The sequence below is a fragment of the Clupea harengus genome, chromosome 21 (assembly GCF_900700415.2).
Source record: "Clupea harengus chromosome 21, Ch_v2.0.2, whole genome shotgun sequence".
NCBI classification, from domain to species: domain Eukaryota; kingdom Metazoa; phylum Chordata; class Actinopteri; order Clupeiformes; family Clupeidae; genus Clupea; species Clupea harengus.
The window spans coordinates 25,436,094-25,457,785 of NC_045172.1; the positions used below are offsets into that span (position 1 = coordinate 25,436,094).

The following is a 21,692-nucleotide window of genomic DNA, read 5'->3' on the forward strand; positions in this document are numbered from 1 at the left end:
CAAACTATGAACATTATATTAACTGTAAACAACAGTTCATAGTATACTTAAATAAATACAAAAAACAGCTTCAAACGCCTTTGGAGTCAAAAATGTATTATTTTGTTTGCATTTATTTTATGAAATTACACCATTTTATGATTTGTTTATACCTATCTTTTCTATCTTGTTTATAGTTAATCTTGTTACTTGAACGCACTGAGTACGAGAAAATGTGTACTGCCCCTTTAAGAGACTACCGTAGGCTAAGTTTAGCTGTCACCTCCGTTTATTTTTCAGTCTTCGGTTGCTGATCTGATCGGTTGACTCTTGCCTCCTCTCCCCTGTTTTCACGCAATTGTTTTCTTGCATTTACTGCACGTCGCGATGTTCTAATCTTTTTGTGCGAAATACAGCCACACTTTTGACCGTGTACCTTTCGGTATTTTCTCTGTTAAAAGGTTGATGGCTAGTTCTGTTTGTGCTTGCTCTGTGAAATGCTGCCTGCTCTTCACTGTCATAAGACTGTTGCTATGAAAACACCAATGAGCGTGAGCGACACAGGACAAAGTTTACATTGGGAGCTGGGGCAGTTTTACATGTGCCCCGCTGAATCTGCCTAGCAACCGTTTTCAATTGGCTCAGGCACCGAAATGAAGCACCGAAATCTGCGTTGCATTTCGGTCCGGGTAGGTACCGGTTGTATTGGAACCGGTTCCATATTGGTACCGGTTCTCGGTACCCAACCCTAATTCTGCCCCACTGTTGGAGGTTAGTCTCTAGACTACATGTTCAATCTGTCAGGGGGTCGTCGTTCTCTTGTGGGGTAATGACGACGTACGGATAAGTCTACAGCCCCACTGTCTCTGAGTCTGAGTGGTGATGGTGTATGCCCAGACTGGGGTGCTAATGTAGCCTATTTCTTGTGTACACACGTATACGTTCCTCTTGCGTACATGCATTCATGTGTGTAGTCATGTTCAGTTTAATGTGAATAAATTAATTAACTTTGCAAGTAATTTTGGGACTATTGATTTTACTTCATATCCTTCATACTTTGTTTGCCCGTAAGGATGTGAAATACTGTAGGTCTTAAATTGCATTCATCATGTTCATAAAAAGGTCTTAAAAAGTCTTTCTTAAATGTAACTTGTTGAAACCTGCAGGAACCTTTTAAGGCGTTGCACACTAGCCTGTGTTTGTGCCTGCACTAGCTTGTCTTGTCTCTTCTTCTCTGTGCAGCCAATCAGCAACAAGACTTCACAGCCAATCACCGACAACAACAGGACTTCACAGCCAATCAGCAAGGACATTCAGATTTCACAGCCAATCGGAAATAGAAACAGCAATCCCACAGAACTGGCTATAGAGACAGAGGAGAACAAACAGGTGTTGTAAAACACACAGACACTCACCAAAGCACACACACACACACACTCACCAAAAACACACACACACACACACACACAAACAGAACAGGAGCTCCTGTTCCTTAGGGACAGAACCATAGAGGGAGAGGAGAGCAAACAGGTCTCATAAGCACACACACTATAGAATAGAAACAGCAGTTTTCAACCTATCAGCAGCAACGGTCAGTGTCCTCAGGACACACTAACACTAACACACACATACAGTACATATGCATAAACGGGACAGAACTCGTGTTTGCTGATCGAACTCTCAGACAGAACTCGTGTTTGCTGATCGAACTTTCAGACAGAACTCGTGTTTGCTGATTCGAACTCTCAGACAGAACTCGTGTTTGCTGATCGAACTCTCGGACAGAACTCGCTCTTGTTCCTCCTCAGGTCCCCAGAACAGACTCAGACCAGGGTGGAGAGAGAGACGGCGTGGAGAGTGTGGATAGACAGGGAGGGAGAGAGCAAGACCCAACAGCAAAGAGACCTGGTGAGAGGGTCAGAGGGAGACAGGAGAGTGTGTACACACACACACACACACATACACACAACATAGGTCAGTATTTGGACATAAAGTAGTTGAGCAGAAAAAGGCAGATCACAGTTTGCTGTATGAACAATAAAGGCAAACAGCAAATTGGTTTCACAAGTCTGTTTTGTTTGTGTGTGTCAGGTGTGTCAAATAGAGAAACAGCAGAAAGACCAGTTGGCTTGGAGGCAGCCAACAGACTAGTGTCACACACACAGCAATGGAAATCTACACACACACACACACATATATAGTAAACAGTATGTATGGCAGATCTAGATACATAAAGCAGTCATTTCAAAAGAGGGGAGATTACTAGATAGCTTTCCTAATGAAGAGTAAAGGTGAGCAACAAATCATTTTAAAAGTTTGTTTTCTTGTATGCATTGTGTTTGTCTTTTTGTATTATGTGTGTGTGTCAGGAGTGTCAAAGAGAGAGTGGTTGAAACAGCAGAAAGGCCAGTTGAACAGCTACAAGCGTGTAGGCAGCCTGCGCAGCAGACCCAGAGTGAGCTACACAGAGGAAGAGGAGCCCAAAGATGAAGATTACTTTCTACTTGACACAATCTCTCTCTGTCTCTCTTTTCAATTTCTGGTGTAAGTGCAGTAATATCACTGAATTTCAACATTATAATTGTTCGTTGACTCCATTTCGCGAATTTATGTCCTCTTTTCTCCTCTTAACTTCCCCACTCCAAAGGTTGATCTGCTGATGACTTTATACCGTTTCAGCCATTTAAAATCAATGTTTTCACAGTTGCTGGTTATTGAGTTTTACAACAGAATGATTGTACATCTTTAGGTTGCATCATAATATCAGTAAATGATCTCTGATTCGTTTCTTTTCTCTGCAGACTGTGAGGACTGCGAGTCTTTCTACATTGATGAGTGTGGGGTCCATGGCCCCCCTAACTTCATCCCTGACACCCCAGTTCCTGTAGGGGTCCCAGACCGAGCCAGACTCACCCTGCCACCTGGACTGGTGGTCAGAGAGTCCAACATCCAAAACGCAGGTCTGGGGGTGTTCAACCAGGATCAGACGGTGCCCAAAAGGGTGCACTTTGGCCCCTATGAGGGAGAGGTGATGGACAGGGACGAGGCCATAGAGAGCGGATACTTCTGGGTGGTGAGGGATGAAATGGTGTTTCTAAACAATAAATGCTTCCAGTCTGAAAAACTGATTTAAAAAAAAGTGTTCAACTCCTCTGTGCTGAAACAAGTGACAGTGTTTGATTAAATGTTTCCACAGACATACAAGAGCCGATATGTAGATGAGTACATAGACGCCAAGAGAGAAACCCACTCCAACTGGTTGAGGTTACGACCTTCTTTATTTCCTCTTGATTCTTTCACTTGAAGGTACAGTCTGCAATTCTAATCCACACTTTCTGCCAGATTCAGCAAATTGCTCTTCTCTCTCCTCTAGCTGGCCGTTCAGTGTGTGTCTCAATAGTAAAACTTTACTCAATTCCAGCCAATCAACACGTTGATTCAGGAGCACAGTGGCACATTGCCAGAATCGCAGACTGTACCTTTAAGTCTGTCTCTGTCCTATCTGCAGTTCTTGTTGCTGTCTTCTGATCTGTCACTGATATAAGTCACGTATTTCACACCCAGCTTTATATTTATATTAAAGTTGTAGAACTAGTATTTACACTTCTCTCTTCTGTGTCATTTTCAATCTCTGGTTTCTCCATCAGGTATGTGAACTGCGCTCGTGACGGTGAGGAGCAGAACCTGGTGGCGTTTCAGTACAGAGGGGGGATTGTGTATCGCTGCTGTAAGCCCATCGCCCCTGGAGAGAAGCTGCTAGTCTGGTATGGAGAGGACTACGCCAGAGACCTGGGCATCACATTCGACTACCTGTGGGACATCAAGAGTAGCGCCAAAGGTACATCACAATGTTACACCTGAAATACTGTCTGTTCAAAGGTAGCAGCAACCATCTCCGCTTCACATGCTTTGAACTAAATCTGCCATCTAGGCCAACCTCATCTATTGAGATCACACCGCCCTCATTAGATCACACCACCCTCGTTAGGGTTTGACGACTCAGCAAACATCTCAGCTTCACCTGCTGTGAAAGACCTTGATTATAAAAGAATGTTAAAGAGCAATTCTGCATCACAGACCTGAATCACTGATGAGTGGATATAAGATGATGAGAATATCGAAATGAATGACAGTAAGAAATGTTGGAAAAGAAATGGTTAAAATGTATGTATGTACTTTTATGTAAAAAGTTTACATCCAACATGTTTCTTTGCCTGAACCTAAATGTCATCTTTCTCTGTTCTTTCTGTCAGAGTTGTCGGCGTCTCAGGTGTTCTCGTGCTCCTTGTGTCCGTTTTCCTACACGGCTCAAATCTACCTCCATAAGCACATCAAGAGGTGCCACACGGACGAGTACGTGCGACTGCTGAGGTCTGGAGAGATCAGACCAGAGACTTTGGCACCTTCCAGAAGCAGTGACCAACACACACAGAAACATTTAACTGTGCCGTCCAGGTCAACATCCAGTAAAGTCGCCCCTAACCCCTCTTCACAACAGGACGGAGCAAATGACAAGAGAAGTCACCACTGCACTCAGTGTGGCAAGAGCTTTACTCGAGAGGCACATCTCAAACAACACCAGCGCACTCACACAGGAGAGAGGCCGTACCACTGCACTCAGTGTGGCAAGAGCTTTACTCAAGAGGCACATCTCAAACAACACCAGCGCACTCACACAGGAGAGAGGCCGTACCACTGCACTCAGTGTGGCAAGAGCTTTACTGAGGGGGGAAATCTCAAAGCACACAAGCGCACTCACACAGGAGAGAGGCCGTACCACTGCACTCAGTGTGGCAAGAGCTTTACTCTACAGCAGCATCTCAAACTACACCAGCGCACTCACACAGGAGAGAGGCCGTTCCACTGCACTCAGTGTGGCAAGAGCTTTACTGAGGGGGGAAGTCTCAAACGACACCAGCACACTCACACAGGAGAGAGGCCGTACCACTGCACTCAGTGTGGCAAGAGCTTTACTCGAGAGGCACATCTCAAACAACACCAGCGCACTCACACAGGAGAGAGGCCGTACCACTGCACTCAGTGTAGCAAGAGCTTTACTCTAGAGCATCATCTCAAAGCACACCAGCGCACTCACACAGGAGAGAGGCCGTACCACTGCACTCAGTGTGGCAAGAGCTTTACTGAGGGGGGGTCTCTTAAACTACACCAGCGCACTCACACAGGAGAGAGGCCGTACCACTGCACTCAGTGTGGCAAGAGCTTCACTTCTACGGGTCAATTAAAGACACACCGGTGCACTCACACGAAAGAGCCCTAACCATGCGCTTTGTCAAACAAGAACTTCATCTCATTGCAGGAAGAACTGCAATGGTAAAGATGTATTTGTATGGCTGTTCAATTATTTGCAATTTCAAGAGTATTTAGTTAAGTGACATAGTACTAGTTAGAGCATTACTTTTTTACTGTAACTTTTTTAACTTTAATATTTTAACTTTAATACTAGTACGTGTAACTTTGTTAACTATGACCAACAGTTACACTTTCTTTAATGATCGATGTCTTTAATGCTGTAATATAATAGCATGTATGTTGTGTATGTATTGTAAATATTCACTTATTAGTTTGGCTTTTTTAAATAAAAATTTTAAATCTGTAAATACATTTAATAATTTAAATAAAGTTCATGTAATCATATTTAAACTATGCTAATGAAATACAATTTAGTGTAAATATTTGTGTGCATTTTTGTGAGTACATACCAACCTTTGCACAGCAAAGCAGGGATTGTGTGGCTTTAGTAATAAATAAAGTTTATTTAATCCAATTTAAACTACACAGCCAGACCACCTAGTGATGAACTATCTGAATGCTCCATACTGGATTTAGAATACCAATAATATCAGTGTGTGTATTAACTGTGTTTAAGAGCTTAAACTGTGGACTATCAATGACCATCTAATAAAGGATCTGTCTCACTGATTTGTAGTCTCATGAATCATGTTACAGTGGGTGATTAAGGCCGCGTTCACACTTGACTTCTCTCTTTAGAAAAAAGCGCTGCCTTCAGCGCCTTTTGAGTGCTTCAGCAGGAGAATTCTGTAACCTTAATGTGAATCATACATTCATCTATACTCTCCTGAGCAAGCTACAGTGGTAATAGCTAGCGAGCTGTTTACGGTCACAACCCACAGAAAGTTGTGCTGTTGGATGCGACAACAGTCGCCAAAGAAAACCTAGATATACAATTGATACAATCGTAAATAATTGTTGTGTCTTATCAGAGCTAAACTCTCCTGAGCAAGCTATCGATAGGCTATTTGTAGGATCATGAATCATGTAACTGGGTGTTTAAGAATAGCATGTCTACTAACAAGCAGTAACCAGCAGGTGCTTGGTAACCCATAGCAACCAGCAGGATGTGGAATGGTGACGTGTGACATCACTACTAGAACCTGATTATTGAAACATTAGCAGGTAAACTTTACTAGAGGATTGATAACCAGCCAGCATTGCCTCAAAGCTTAAATCTTGCTGCCAGGCAAAGATTTCTATAATTCGAAGCATGTGTTTTGTGTTATTTTGTAAACAACATGCCAGGATGGTTAGTATGTTTGTTAAGCAACTTTAGTTTAGATGTATTAACTTCGCAGACAGCATGCAGCAAAGCAACTTATACATTTTCATCAGTATGTGAGTTTTCTGGGCATCAAGCCCATGATCTCGGTGTTGTTAGCACCTTGCCCTACTAGTGACTAGTTCTACATCTCCCTCCATATCTCTCCCTCCCTCCACCCCCACACACACACTAAGCTGACTGTCACACACACATGCACACTCACATGGACACACACACACATAGCACACACTTGTTATTTAATGACCTTGGTGGTGTCAGCACCTTGTACTACTATTTGCTCTGCCAGTTGAGCCTCAGTATGAGCTCACCTGATTACATACAAATATGCTGAACAGGTAATACATACATATGATGCTCACCTGATTACCTTCATGCTGAATAGGTAACGCGTACATGTACATATGATGATTTCACCTGATTACCTACATGCTGAACAGGTAACGCGTACATGTACATATGATGATTTCACCTGATTACCTACATGCTGAACAGGTAACGCGTACATGTACATATGATGATTTCACCTGATTACCTTCATGCTGAATAGGTAACACGTACATATGATGACCTCACCTGATTACCTACATGCTGAACAGGTAACGCGTACATGTACATATGATGATTTCACCTGATTACCTACATGCTGAACAGGTAACACATACATAGAGTGGCGGTTCTACATGGAATAATGCCCCCCCCCAGACAGAAGCCTTCAAAAAGGGACTTCATTATGCAATGGAGGGATATGTACAAAATGTAAAACTAGATATGATGGATGTAGGGTTGCCACCTGTGTCTGACAAAAAACCTGGACATATCGATGACGCGACATACCAAGGCTCACCTGCATCTTTGCACTGACTTTGTTCCCACAGTTGACAGCAGGGACGTGTGGTCATATGAGGCAGGTGAGGCACAGCCTAAAAAAAAAAAATTATAAAATAAAATAAATAGTCATATTTCTCTACTAATCTGTGGTATAGGTGTAATTTCTGCATGATTCCAATCATTTCGAGCATTTTTATAATCAAAATCGCTGAATTCGCTGATGTCCTATTCAAATAGACGGGAGAAAACAAGGGACGTGCGGTCAGGTTAGGCACTGTGACGACCCTGCCTCTTTTGGTTGCTGGGCTGGCGGTTTGTCTGTCTTTGTGTTTGTCTTGCAGATGCCCAGCAGGTGTGTTCAGCTCATCAGTGGATTGGGAACACCTGGGACCGGTACTATAAGAGCAAATCCCACTGGTTCCAAAGGAGATTGAAGGAGATTCTGACAGAGCTTCAGACAGAGATTCGGAGAGAGACAAGGGAAACTTTGCTCCCTACGCTCTGCTCGTGCCATGTTCATCTTTGCGTACTTTTCACAATACAACACTCCACTTACTGACCTAGCATGCAGGCATACACGCTAACGCTTACTGACTCACTGACTGCCACACCTCACCGTAGCTTGGGCTGTTAGTGTCCTGGCTAACTGTAATAAATCCTTGTGTTTTGGCTTTTAAACTCTGTGAACGTCTGTTATTTGTCATGTCTGTGAGCCGGACATGACAATTTGGGGGCTCGTCCTGTTTGAATTCGGAAGTTAGTTTGGTGGTGCAAGTTAGCTGGTTGTCTAGTTTTGGCTGGGCAGGATTTGGAATACTGTTTGACCTAAGGAAGGTAAGTTGATGCGCTTGTGTAATGGTGTTGGAGCTAAATGCTATTTTCCCCCTGTTAGGCACAGCAGCGTTGCTCCTTTGAGTTTCGCTGGGTGGTTTTTTTGTGTAGTGTTGGGGTGAAAGCGGTTAGAGCTTTTGTCTCGGGAGCATGTCCGTGGTGGTGGGGTTGTTGCCAGTAACTGGTCGCTTCCTCAGGCCAGCGGTCACTAGTGCATAAATACCCACCGCGAGTAACCTCATGAAGACCAGGGTTGGAGTTAGGTAGTATTTTGTAAGCAGATAGAGGGGACGCTCTTGTTTGCCGTGTTACAGCCAGCGTGTTGACTACTGTGTTCCAATGGTCTGGGGTTTTAAGAAAAAAAAAAGGAAAAAAGGGGGAAGTGTGCATCGCAGGGCGCCCTGCGTTGCCGGGGGAAGGAGTTCTCCCCCTCGGTCAGTGGCAGTGACGGAGAGGGAAGAGCCTCACGTTTGTGACTCAGGCATGTTAGTGTGTAAATTAGTGTGTAAGAGTGTCTGTGCATCAGGCAAGTAAGGCAGTGTCTGTGTATCAGGCCTGCTGGGGTGTAAGAGTGTCTGTGCATCAGGCAAGTAAGGTAGTGTCTGTGTATCAGGCCTGCTGGGGTGTAAGAGTGTCTGTGCATCAGGCAAGTAAGGTAGTGTCTGTATCGGGCCTGCTGGGGTGTAAGAGTGTCTGTGCATTAGGCAGGTGGGTGTGAAAAGTAGTGTCTGGGATTCAGGCATGTTAGGTTGACTCAGGGCCCTGTTGTGTAGTGCCTGAGTCTGGGCGGGTTTGTGTCATTTTAAAACTGTGTGGTATTAACCTCTCATCTTCCTTATGCAGCTAAAATGAGCCCAAGGTTGAGGGGGAGTGTTGCTTGCAGGTGGTATGTTCCTTTTAAAAATTGTTTGTTTCTCGGGGTTCCTGTTAGGACCCCGTTCTTATGGGGGAGGGTGTGACGACCCTGCCTCTTTTGGTTGCTGGGCTGGCGGTTTGTCTGTCTTTGTGTTTGTCTTGCAGATGCCCAGCAGGTGTGTTCAGCTCATCAGTGGATTGGGAACACCTGGGACCGGTACTATAAGAGCAAATCCCACTGGTTCCAAAGGAGATTGAAGGAGATTCTGACAGAGCTTCAGACAGAGATTCGGAGAGAGACAAGGGAAACTTTGCTCCCTACGTTCTGCTCGTGCCATGTTCATCTTTGCGTACTTTTCACAATACAACACTCCACTTACTGACCTAGCATGCAGGCATACATGCTAACGCTTACTGACTCACTGACTGCCACACCTCACCGTAGCTTGGGCTGTTAGTGTCCTGGCTAACTGTAATAAATCCTTGTGTTTTGGCTTTTAAACTCTGTGAACGTCTGTTATTTGTCATGTCTGTGAGCCGGACATGACAGGCACCATGTATTGTCTATGGGAGCTAGTGAGGCAGTGCCTCACCTAGGATTGCGCAATCAATCCAAACTCGGTTTTGCGCATGCAAGAGGGAGAAGCCTCATCTCACGGTCATCACGATTGCAGATAACAACATCCCACACCAGCATTGTTCATGCACCGCAGGGAAAGCTTACATTAATTTACCTTCAGTTAATTTAACTCATCTGGAGAGGCACTGAGATGTAGACCTACGTTTATTAGTTTATTAACTAGCATTACCCTGCCCCTGACAGGGCAGTGTCCTAGCGTAGCTATGTCAGTTATCGGAGTGTCAAACATCGGCCATTCTGTTAAACAATCAAAATGCTAAATTTAATAATGGATTAACAATCGATATGCTCAGTTTAATAATGGATTAACATAACAACGTGAACGTTTGCCACGCAGTCCGATAATTAACACCGTTAAGATAACTGTCTAGCTAGCTAGCGCAGCTACTGAATAGCTAACGTTAGCTAGTTTTAACCAGAGATAACTTGCCTAAGCCTAGCATAACATCAGTGGTAAAAGTAAGCCGGTACTGTCAATGACAATAATGTGAATAATGAGTATGCCTATGATCATGTAGGCTTAGTTGAATACTTTAGCAGAGGAAAATTACAACCTAACAAGTTCCATTTGGGAGACCCAGAGGTGAACTGATGATTATTATTATTATTTTTTTAAGTGCTCGTGCTGCCCCCCACGTGTCATGAAAAAGTGCCGCCCCGGCTGGCTGCCCGGTTCGCCCGTGCCCAAAACCGCCCCTGCATACATATGATGACCTCACCTGATTACCTAGAAATATGCTGAACAGGTAACGCATACATATGATGACCTCATCTGATTACCTACAAATATGCTGAACAGGTAACGCATACATGTGATGACCTCACCTGATTACCTACAAATATGCTGAACAGGTAACACATACATAGGAGGACCTCACCTGAAGGAGGAGTGGAGATAAAGTGCTTTTTTAAAAGAAAGACACAGGACAACGTGTTGTTGTAATCAGGGCGGCAGCCAGGGGCGGACTGGCCATCAGCGATCTGTATTCACACTCATGGTGCCTATTTTTCGAAAATGTTCTGAAGTGTCTTCTGAAATGTGTTCTTACGGACTTCGGAAGACCAACGTAACAGCACACTCACACGTACGCGTTGGAATGCGTTGATCCAACGGATGGCGGAGGAGGAGTTTGGCACATGGGGTTGTGGTCAACAAACCAATCACGCTACTAGCAAGCTGTTTACCTTGTGAGTAGTAGCATGCTAACATTAGATAGGTGGCTCAGACAAATAAAAGACTTGTAACTTGTAACACGAGGTAAGCTATGTCAGCATCCCCCAAGCTATCAAAACAGCAAAGCTCTCGAAACAACTCTACTAACTTTATGTGCACTCATGATAAAACACATGTGCAAATCACCATATGCACTAAAACTTAAGTTAGAACACATATATTTCACATTTACATTGCACTACAGTGTGGACACGTACCTCTCTCAGCCAAGCAGAATACAGACTGACAAAGGAACGCGAAAATGCAGCATATAGCCACTACCATCCAATAGAGGGCGCACTTACCCAACAAATAACTTTCCCAATACCTATTAGCTACCATGAAACGGCTGAACAAATACAAGATTTTGGTGAAATAAACTCATATAGACACAAAATAGAAAATGAAAGGTTGCAAAAGTATTTCTCCTTCTTTAACCTGTTACACATACACACACAGTAGACTAATAAAAAGTACTAACTTTGTAATAGCATGAGCAATTCAAATGTTCACCAGAAATAGATTAGTCTAACTCTAACCAATTTCTGTTGATGAAGTCTTAAAGGATGAGATGATGAACAACTGCAAAGTTTACGTTTGTAACCATATCGGAACTCACTTTAAATAGTGAGAGTAGGGCTGATGCCTTGGATTCTCCAGACACTACAAGGCATTAGCTCCAGAATGTGTTATCTTTACAGACAGTGATCAATTCACACACAAAATGTATCATTTCACACACTTGTATATCCTCACTTACAGGAGGCAAACATATTTCTGCTTCTCAGATTTGTTTACATCTCAAATGTTGTCTCTTCATGTTGTAATCATGAGTTGAGCTAATTAATGTTATTGGACTTGTCTCGGAGACAAACAGATGTCCCAGAATAATTCACACATTAAACTCAAACCAGCTGCTTCATAGTAGGGCATACTTTATTTTCTTACTTTACTATGAGTTTTCTTGGTTCATTTCTGTGGTGTAGACAAATATCCACCGCAGCATTGAAATTTAAGTGGAAAGGTGTGATGTATGTATGATGGATGATACTGGTTAAGAATACAAACTGATCATTTGACTCATTTCATAACAAGCGTCAAGAGATCCGCGAACCCACGAACTTCATCGGATGTTTCTTTTAGGCGCGAAACGAGTGGTCTCGAGCGTGGTATATACCTGGGACTGGCGCTCAGCGGCTCTCTGAGGAGAATCGGCGTCAGTTATCACCCAACTGACACCAGAAGTCAGTCGACGGAGACATAAGAAGTTGTTTTGCTGAGCGTCTTTTCACCGAGAGTTTCGAGGTTTCATCGTGCAGCGCATTACAGCAGGTTGGTGATATTGAAATATAAAATGAACACCGACTACGTTAGCAGTAAGTTAAAGTTCAACCGTTCACTCTTCGCCTTTACAGTTAGCTAAACATGACCGTTAGTCTGCGGTTTACTGTTAGCCAGCATATCAGAGAATTCTAGAGAATGTTAGCTAATGTTAACTAACTAATGTCAATTAGCTATCTAATACCTGGATTAAATTACGTTAGTTTTATTTAGCCAGCCTATACTAGACGTGGGCTGTTAAATAATGAGACTAGGTACTGCTGTAGTTCTATTGTAATGAAGACAACTTATATTATCAGTATCGATAATTAGGCTAACTGCCACACCTCGTATAACGTTACTTAATGTAAGAAATTGTCGCGGTAGCCTAAATCTTTTGGAGGTTCGGTTGTTCTGGTGTAAATTTCTCCTCACAGGTTATGTTTGTTGGGATAAATAAATAAATAACGTGAGCCTTCTTTATGTCGCTTTCAAATGCCTTCGCCCGCGCGCGCATAGTTTTCTGTCACAAGTCGAATTTAAAGTTAGCCAATGTTAGACTGAAAAAAGTCTGAATGTTAGTTATCAAGATAGTTGCCCAGTTAATTAGTAGCGTAGAATGAGGAAACTGCAGAGCCTCGTCACTGCTGAAGTCAAACTACGCTTGGTGTTTCTGTCACTTGCACTTTACCATGAACGCCTGCTTTCGACCAGCTCCGTGTACCTATGCGAGTCAACCGGAACTCCGTTCACCCCACAAACCCTGAAGTCTGACATGACTGGACCTCAGGACACGTTTGAGAGCGGCTGTTCTAAACTAATGAAAAACCTAATGAGGAGAATGCGAATGAGGTCCCTGAAATCATATTTGACTTGCACTGTTGGAGAGGGGCATTAGATAAAGTTAAAGGAAACTTTGATAACATTTGTGTACTTCAAGGTAACTTTTATATGAGGAAACTAATTCTTTTTTGAAAAACTTAAAAAAGGTTATTGTTTTTTAATGTAATTTTGCTAACATAAAGAACCGTTGATGATCAAGTGTTTTTGTGTATTTTTTTGTTTTCTAGGTCAAATCGGTCTGAGAAACATACCTCCAAACCATGAGTTCATCTGATGAGGTCAGTAGAGTTCAGCAATATTACTACACTTGCTGCTACACTTTCAGTCATCTCTACTATCTGCTCCCTGCATCACACACACACACGCACGCATTCTGCTTTACTGCACCTGTCTCTGAGTCGTGTGTGTCTGCATCCTAGGAGAATTTCAATGGCCTCAGAGTGCACTTCACGCAGACCGAGTGGGCGCGGCTGGCTGAATGGGAGAAGGTGCGCTTCAAAAACATGAAGAGGAACCACCTGGCCATGCTGGCCATAGGTAGCCATTACATCACAGTTTTTTTACCCTGAGCTATACTGAGCCTTTGACAAAATTAGATTATTTTGAGAGGTGTTTCACTAATAACAAAACAATAACATGAATTATATCTTTATTATAATACTGTAATGCTTTTTACGAATGCCAAATAATTCAACTTAAATATCTGTGATTAGTGGTAGTCTGTCTGTATTTTGCCAATGTACACTATGATTTCAGAGTTGTAAACCACACGTCATACAGTATCTGTCTGTCTCTCTGCCTTCCTGCTTGCCTCTTGGCTTTTTTTCCTGTCGTTCCCCCCGTCAGGTCTGTCCTCCACTCCTCCAGCCTTCATGAAGCAGGGCCGGGCCAGAAGGGAGACGTTGGCGAGAGCGCCCACTGCTGACAGCACCGACTCAGAGGAAGAGTGGACACCCAGTTTGGAGAGGAGACCTCCAGGTCAGTATACAGCTAAAGATTTGATATCATCTTACCAGACAGAGAAATGAGAAATGCTCATCATGTGCTATCCAACATCATACAGTTGAAACGTCACCTCTCTTAAACTGTTTCGACATAGCCTGAACATTATAACAATCATGAAAGGGAATTTATTGCAGGACTGTTATATAAGACCGCTTTAGTTTTCGCTAGGTGCACCTAAGAAACTGGGAACTGAGTGTACACAAAGGTTATATAATAATTATCGGTACATATGAACCTCTATGCACATGTGGTGCTCAGGTTTTTTCCCCGTTGTTGCCGCCTCTGAAATGTTTTTTTTTTTTTTTAATTATTATTATTATTAGATTAGAGAAAAGAGTACAAATAGAAAAAGATGAAGACCTCAACTGATTCTGTCTCCTTCAGCCTCTCGTGCCTTCAGAGCTCCCGTCAGAACCCCAGCTGAGTCCAGAGTTGGCTCTGTAAGGCGCACCCAGCCCCCAGCTCCTGCCCTGCCATCTCAGGTGAACACCCAGCCCCCAGCTCCTGCCCTGCCATCTCAGGTGAACACCCAGCCCCCAGCTCCTGCCCTGCCATCTCAGGTGAACACCCAGCCCCCAGCTCCTGCCCTGCCATCTCAGGTGAGCATGAGGATAGATAGGAAGGGATCATATAAATAATAGGGGTGGGAAAACCAATTGATTCTTCGATTTCTCTCGATTCTCTCTAGAACGATTCCGTCTCGATTCAGAAAAGTTCATAATCGATTTTTATTTAAATTTTTTACACATCTATTTTGTGTTGAAATGCAAGCTGCATCGATTATTGCATGAATTGCATTATTGCATCATTGAAAGTAATAATTGTGACAAGGAAAAGCTTTTTCTCTAATAAAAAAATAGAGAAGGTAATTCATCTGTTGATTTTCTTTAATTATCAAACACAAAGTAGGAAGTGATTTGAGACTCTGAGTAGCAAACTCAAACTCAAATATCAGTTTAGAATTGATAATCGAGCATCGGTTTAGAATCGATAATCGGTTTAGAATCGAATCGTTGACCTCGGAATCGAATCGTGAGGTGCCAAGAGATTCCCACCCCTAATAAATAATTAAGGGTACGGTGTGTAGGATTTAGGGGGATCTATTAGCAGAAATGGAATATATAGTATTCATAATTATGTGATGTGTAAATACTGCAGAAAGATAGGAAAGGATCATATAAGTAGTTAAGGGAAAATGACCAAAATTATTTATTTGAGCGTTTATACTATTAAAACTCCAGGAGCGGAGAACAAAGAGAGAGAGTCTGGGGATGTGACTTTTGTCCAGTTTGGGGGGAGGTTAAAGTGGCATCAGATTACAGTTTGGAGGAGAGGCAGACTGTTTCCATAGGTTCTGGATTAAACCATTCGCAAGTCCCTGATTCAAGTCAAACACAGTGGACGAAATTCCAGGTGTACCAACAACATGTCAAAGATTTAGTATCTGTTAAAGTTATTTGGTAGCGTGTAAGTTATTTCATAGTGACTAGTTATCTTCTTTTGTTGCTGAACCTCTCAGCTGACTCCGCTAACCCAGCCTTTCACCTTGACAGCGCCTCAAGCACCAGTTAGTCCTGCTTGGCCCAAGGGTAATCGGCCTTGGCACGCACTAACTCGCCCCGATTTGGCCAGATAGTAGAAACATGACTTTTGGCCAGATTATAAGAAACGTGGCTATTGGCCGCCCTCATTTTCTCCTGTGCACAACTGCTCCTTAAAAAAAGTAAGTGTCGAGTCCTGAGATGGAGACAAAGAACTCCATGACATGAAGAAACTATTTATTGTGTTTATAGTACTGGACAACATGACAGAATACTGTTCATGTTTTCTGTTCATTCACTGGATTGACTGCCTAATAATACTTGCTGTATTAGAGATCGAACTCTCAGACAGAACTCCTGTTTGCTGATCGAACTCTCAGACAGAACTCCTGTTTGCTGATCGAACTCTCAGACAGAACTCGTGTTTGCTGATTCGAACTCTCGGACAGAACTCATGTTTGCTGATCGAACTCTCAGATAGAACTCTTGTTTGCTGATTCGAACTCTCGGACAGAACTCGCTCCTGTTCCTCCTCAGGTCCCCAGAACAGACTCAGACCAGGGTGGAGAGAGAGACGGCGTGGAGAGTGTGGATGGACAGGGAGGGAGAGAGCAAGACCCAACAGCAAAGAGACCTGGTGAGAGGGTCAGAGGGAGACAGGAGAGTGTACACATACACATACACACACACACGCGCGCGTGTACACACACTCACACGCACACACGCGTACACACACACACACACACACACACACACACACACACATCATAGGTCAGTATTTGGACATAAAGTAGTTGAGCGGAAGAAGGCAGATCACAGTTTGCTGTATGAACAGTAAAGGCAAACAGCAAATTGGTTTCACAAGTCTGTTTTGTTTGTGTGTGTGTGTGTGTCAGGTGTGTCTAAGAGAGAAACAGCACAAAGACCAGTTGGCTTGGAGGCAGTCTGTGCAACAAACTAGTGTCACACACACAGAAATGGAAATCTACACACACACACACGTATATAGTAAACAGTATGTATGGCAGATCTAGATACATGAAGCAGTCATTTCAAAAGAGGGGAGATTACTACATAGCTTTCCTAATGAAGAGTAAAGGTGAGCAACAAATCATTTTAAAAGTTTGTTGTCTTTTATGCATTGTGTTTGTCTTTTTGTATTATGTGTGCGTGTCAGGAGTGTCAAAGAGAGAGTGGTTGAAACAGCAGAAAGGCCAGTTGAACAGCTACAAGCGTGGAGGCAGCCTGCGCAGCAGACCCAGAGTGAGCTACACAGAGGAAGAGGAGCCCAAAGATGAAGATTACCTCTGTGAGTTGCTCTTACTGCTATCTTTCTACTTGACACTCTCTCTCTCTGTCTCTCTTTTAAATGACTGGTGTAAGTGCAGTAATACCACTGAATTTCAACAGTATAATTGTTCATTGACTCCATCATTTTGCAAATTTTTACGTTCTTTTCTTCTCTTAACTTCCCCACTCTAAAGGTTGATCTGCTGATGACTTCATACCGTTTTCAGCCATTTTAAATAGATGCTTTCACAGTTGCTGGTTATTGAGTTTTACAACAGAATGATTGTACATCTTTAGGTTGCATCATAATATCAGTAAATGATCTCTGATTCGTTTCTTTTCTCTGCAGACTGTGAGGACTGCGAGTCTTTCTACATTGATGAGTGTGGGGTCCATGGCCCCCCTAACTTCATCCCTGACACCCCAGCTCCTGTAGGGGTCCCAGACCGAGCCAGACTCACCCTGCCACCTGGACTGGTGGTCAGAGAGTCCAACATTCCAAACGCAGGTCTGGGGGTGTTCAACCAGGGTCAGACGGTGCCCAAAAGGGCGCACTTTGGCCCCTATGAGGGAGAGGTGATGGACAGGGACGAGGCCATAGAGAGCGGATACTCCTGGGTGGTGAGGGATCAAATGGTGTTTCTAAATAATAAATGTTTCCAGTCTGAAAAACTGATTCCAAAAAAAAAGAAATTCTGTTCAAAATGTTTGACTCCTTTGTACTGAAACAGGTGACAGTGTTTGATTCAATGTTTCCACAGACATACAAGAGCCGACATGTAGATGAGTACATAGACGCCAAGAGAGAAACTCACTCCAACTGGATGAGGTTACGTCCTTCTTTATTTCCTCTTGATTCTTTCACTTGAAGGTACAGTCTGTGATTCTAATCCACACTTTCTGCCAGATTCAGCAACTTGCTCTTCTCTCTCCTCTAGCTGGCCGTTCAGTGTGTGTCTCAATAGTAAAACTTTACCCAATTCCAGCCAATCAACACGCTGATCCAGGAGCACATTGGCTGTTGAGCTCAAATATCAGCAACCTTTCTCCAGAATCGCAGACTACACCTTTAAGTCTGTCTCTGTCCTATCTGCTGTTCTTCTGATCTGTCACTGATATAAGTCACGTATTTCACACCCAGCTTTATATTTATGTTAAAGTTGTAGAACTAGTATTTACACTTCTCTCTTCTTTGTCATTTTCAATCTCTGGTTTCTCCATCAGGTATGTGAACTGCGCTCGTGACGGTGAGGAGCAGAACCTGGTGGCGTTTCAGTACAGAGGGGGGATTGTGTATCGCTGCTGTAAGCCCATCGCCCCTGGAGAGGAGCTGCTGGTCTGGTATGGAGAGGACTACGCCAGAGACCTGGGCATCACCTTCGACTACCTGTGGGACATCAAGAGTAGCGCCAAAGGTACATCACAATGTTACACCTGAAATACAGGTCTGTTCAAATGTAGCAGCAACCATCTCCACTTCACATGCTTTCAACTAAATCTGCCATCTAGGCCAACCTCATCTAGTGAGATCACACCGCCCTCATTAGATCACACCGCCCTCGTTAGGGTTGGACGACTCAGCAACGATCTCAGCTTCACCTGCTGTGGAAGAACTTGAATATAAAAGAATGTTAAAGAGCAATTCTGCATCACAGACCTGAATCACTGATGAGTGGATATAAGATGATGAGAATATTGAAATGAATGACAGTAATAAATGTTGGAAAAGAAATGGTTAAAATGTATGTATGTACTTTTATGTAAAAAGTTTACATCCAACATGTTTCTTTGCCTGAACCTAAATGTCATCTTTCTCTTTATTCTTTCTGTCAGAGGTGTCGGCGTCTCAGGTGTTCTCGTGCTCCTTGTGTCCGTTTTCCTACACGGCTCAAATCTACCTCCATAAGCACATCAAGAGGTGCCACACGGACGAGTACGTGAGACTGCTGAGGTCTGGAGAGATCAAACCAGAGACTTTGGCACCTTCCAGAAGCAGTGACCAACACACACAGAAACATTTAACTGTGCCGTCCAGGTCAACATCCAGTAAAGTCGCCCCTAACCCCTCTTCACAACAGAAAGGAGCGAATGACAAGAGAAGTCACCACTGCACTCAGTGTGGCAAGAGCTTCACTCTAGAGAAGGATCTCAAACGACATCAGCGCACTCACACAGGAGAGAGGCCGTACCACTGCACTCAGTGTGGCAAGAGCTTTACTCTAGAGGGAAATCTCAAACTACACCAGCGCACTCACACAGGAGAGAGGCCGTACCACTGCACTCAGTGTGGGAAGAGCTTTACTGAGGGGGGAACTCTCAAAAAACACCAGCGCACTCACACAGGAGAGAGGCCGTACCACTGCACTCAGTGTGGCAAGAGCTTTACTCTAGAGCATCATCTCAAACAACACCAGCGCACTCACACAGGAGAGAGGCCGTACCACTGCACTCAGTGTGGCAAGAGCTTTACTGTTGGGGGAGATCTCAAACGACACCAGCGCACTCACACAGGAGAGAGGCCGTACCACTGCACTCAGTGTGGCAAGAGCTTCACTTCTACGGGTCAATTAAAGACACACCGGTGCACTCACACGAAAGAGCCCTAACCATGCGCTTTGTGAAACAAAACTTCATCTCATTGCAGGAAGAACTGCAATGCTAAAGATGTATTTTTATGGCAGTTTAATTATTTGCAAATTCAAGAATATTTAGTTTAGTGACATAGTACTAGTTAGAGTATTACTTTATTACTGTAACTTTTTTAACTTTAATATATTAAATGTAATATTAGTATGTGTAAACATTGTTAACTGACCAGCAGTTACACTTTCTTTAATGACCAATGTCTTTAATGCTCTAAAGCTGTAATAGTATGTATGTTGTGTATGTATTGTAAATATTCACTTATAAGTGTGTGTTTTTTTTTAATACATTTTTTTTAATATTTGAATAAATAAATTGAATAATTTAAATAAAGTTTATGGAATCATATTTAAACTGTGCAAATGAAATACAATTTAGTGTAAATATTTGTGTGTGAGCATTTTTGTGAGTAAATAAATCAAGTTTATTTAATCCCATTTAAACTAGACAGCCAGACCACCTAGTGATGAACTATCTGAATGCTCCATACTGGATTTAGAATACCAATAATGTCAGTGTGTGTTAGTGTGACGTGATGTAAGCGTTACAGAGCTGCCAACATACACGATTTTGGCGTAGCAGATACGATTTCCAGGCCGCTACGCTTGACTTAAATATCCTACGCATTACCCAACAAATCGATATCATTCATCTAGCAGGCAACCACGTGCATGTGTTGACATACAACCAGCCCTAAAGCTCACATACAGTATAATCCGTATCAGGGGCGGCCCTAGCACATTTGGCGCTCTAGGCGAGCTTCACTCCTGGCGCTCCCCCCCCCCCAAATACATTTTTTTTTTTTTTTCCCCACGAAAACAGAATTGCAACTTTCAAAAGCTATTTTGCCCTGTAAGACTGCATTTCTTTCACATAAACACAACAACGAACGCGACGATGAACAAACATTAATTCAAGAACAAATCACTGAGAAAATGTCACGCCTGTGCTGGACTACGCTCCGGCCACGCCCCCTGTTCAACTGTTTATGGACATACACATTTTTGTATTCCAAGATGCATAGCTCTTGATTAGTTGAATCATGTCTAATTAAACTGGCTAGCTCGCTCCACCAAAACTAAAGCTGTCCAAATTTGATTACTCAAATTTTTATGACGCAAATTGCGGTACAGCTGAACTTGAACTGATGTTTAGACTGAATGGCAATAACAAGGAACGTCACAAGTCACTGGCTAGCTAGCGTTAGCTAACTAGCAAGATTACATACAATCCATTCACTAAAGTTGACAATACAACACTTGGATTTTTACCAGTATTCCTCATTTGTTGACAAGTTGCCGTGTTTGGCTTCCTTAATGGGTGTGCTATGCAACCAGTAAGATATGTGTAGTGTTGTTGCAGTGGCTATTGGCTTTATATGTGCGCCCCTATTTTAATCATGCCTTTTTTTGTATAATGTAGAATAAATGGACATATCATTTTTGATATACCCGCCTCTGTAAAATCCTTAAAGAACTATGTGACAGGGAGTAGGAAAACTTTCAATGATAAGGTACATCTTTTCTTCTTAACTCCACTAAAGTGCCCGGGGCAATTCACGCATTCGTGAACGTTTTCTTATCTGGAATTCATTCTAGGCTAGAACAGGATTTAAGGATTTACCTTTCTCCTTGGCACGTTTCTCTTCTTCTTCCTTTCTTTTCTTCTTAAATTGCGCCCCGGACGCCTCACTGTGCTAGCATGTTCTGACGTACCCCTTCCGTTTTCGATTTTTGGCTCATTTTATGTTAGATTTTTTTTTTTTATGTCAAAATATTGGTTGGAGATATAGAAGGGGGCGCAAAAAAACTCTGTCCAGCAAAAAAAAAAACATAATTCTTGTTTTTTTTTTTTTTGCTGGGCGCAGTTTTTTGCGCCCCCCTCTGAGTGGCGCCCTAGGCGACCGCCTATACCGCCTGTAGGAAAAACCGCCCCTGATCCGTATTATGATTCGTCCCTTGCGTAGGCAGAGCCAATAGGTTCGGGGTACTTTATTATTTTGAATGCCGTCACTACCTTGACCAGGATGCTATGCTGTTTTGTAGTTTAAGGATTCCCGCGGTTGATGAGGAATTCTATACATGTAGACCAGTAGCGTGCGGTGAG

At 43.0% G+C, this 21,692-nt stretch overlaps 1 protein-coding gene and 1 pseudogene across 1 annotated transcript; both read left to right on the forward strand.

Moving 5' to 3' along the window:
- The first annotated feature begins 2,484 nt into the window (after positions 1-2,484).
- LOC122128529 (histone-lysine N-methyltransferase PRDM9-like) lies at positions 2,485-3,112 on the forward strand. The gene has a single exon (XM_042702869.1). The coding sequence runs from the start codon at positions 2,750-2,752 to the stop codon at positions 3,110-3,112; it is 363 nt and encodes a 120-aa protein (XP_042558803.1). The 5' UTR covers positions 2,485-2,749.
- Positions 3,113-3,163: 51 nt separating this feature from the next.
- Positions 3,164-19,668, forward strand: LOC116218160 (annotated as a pseudogene).
- The last annotated feature ends 2,024 nt before the right edge of the window (positions 19,669-21,692 follow it).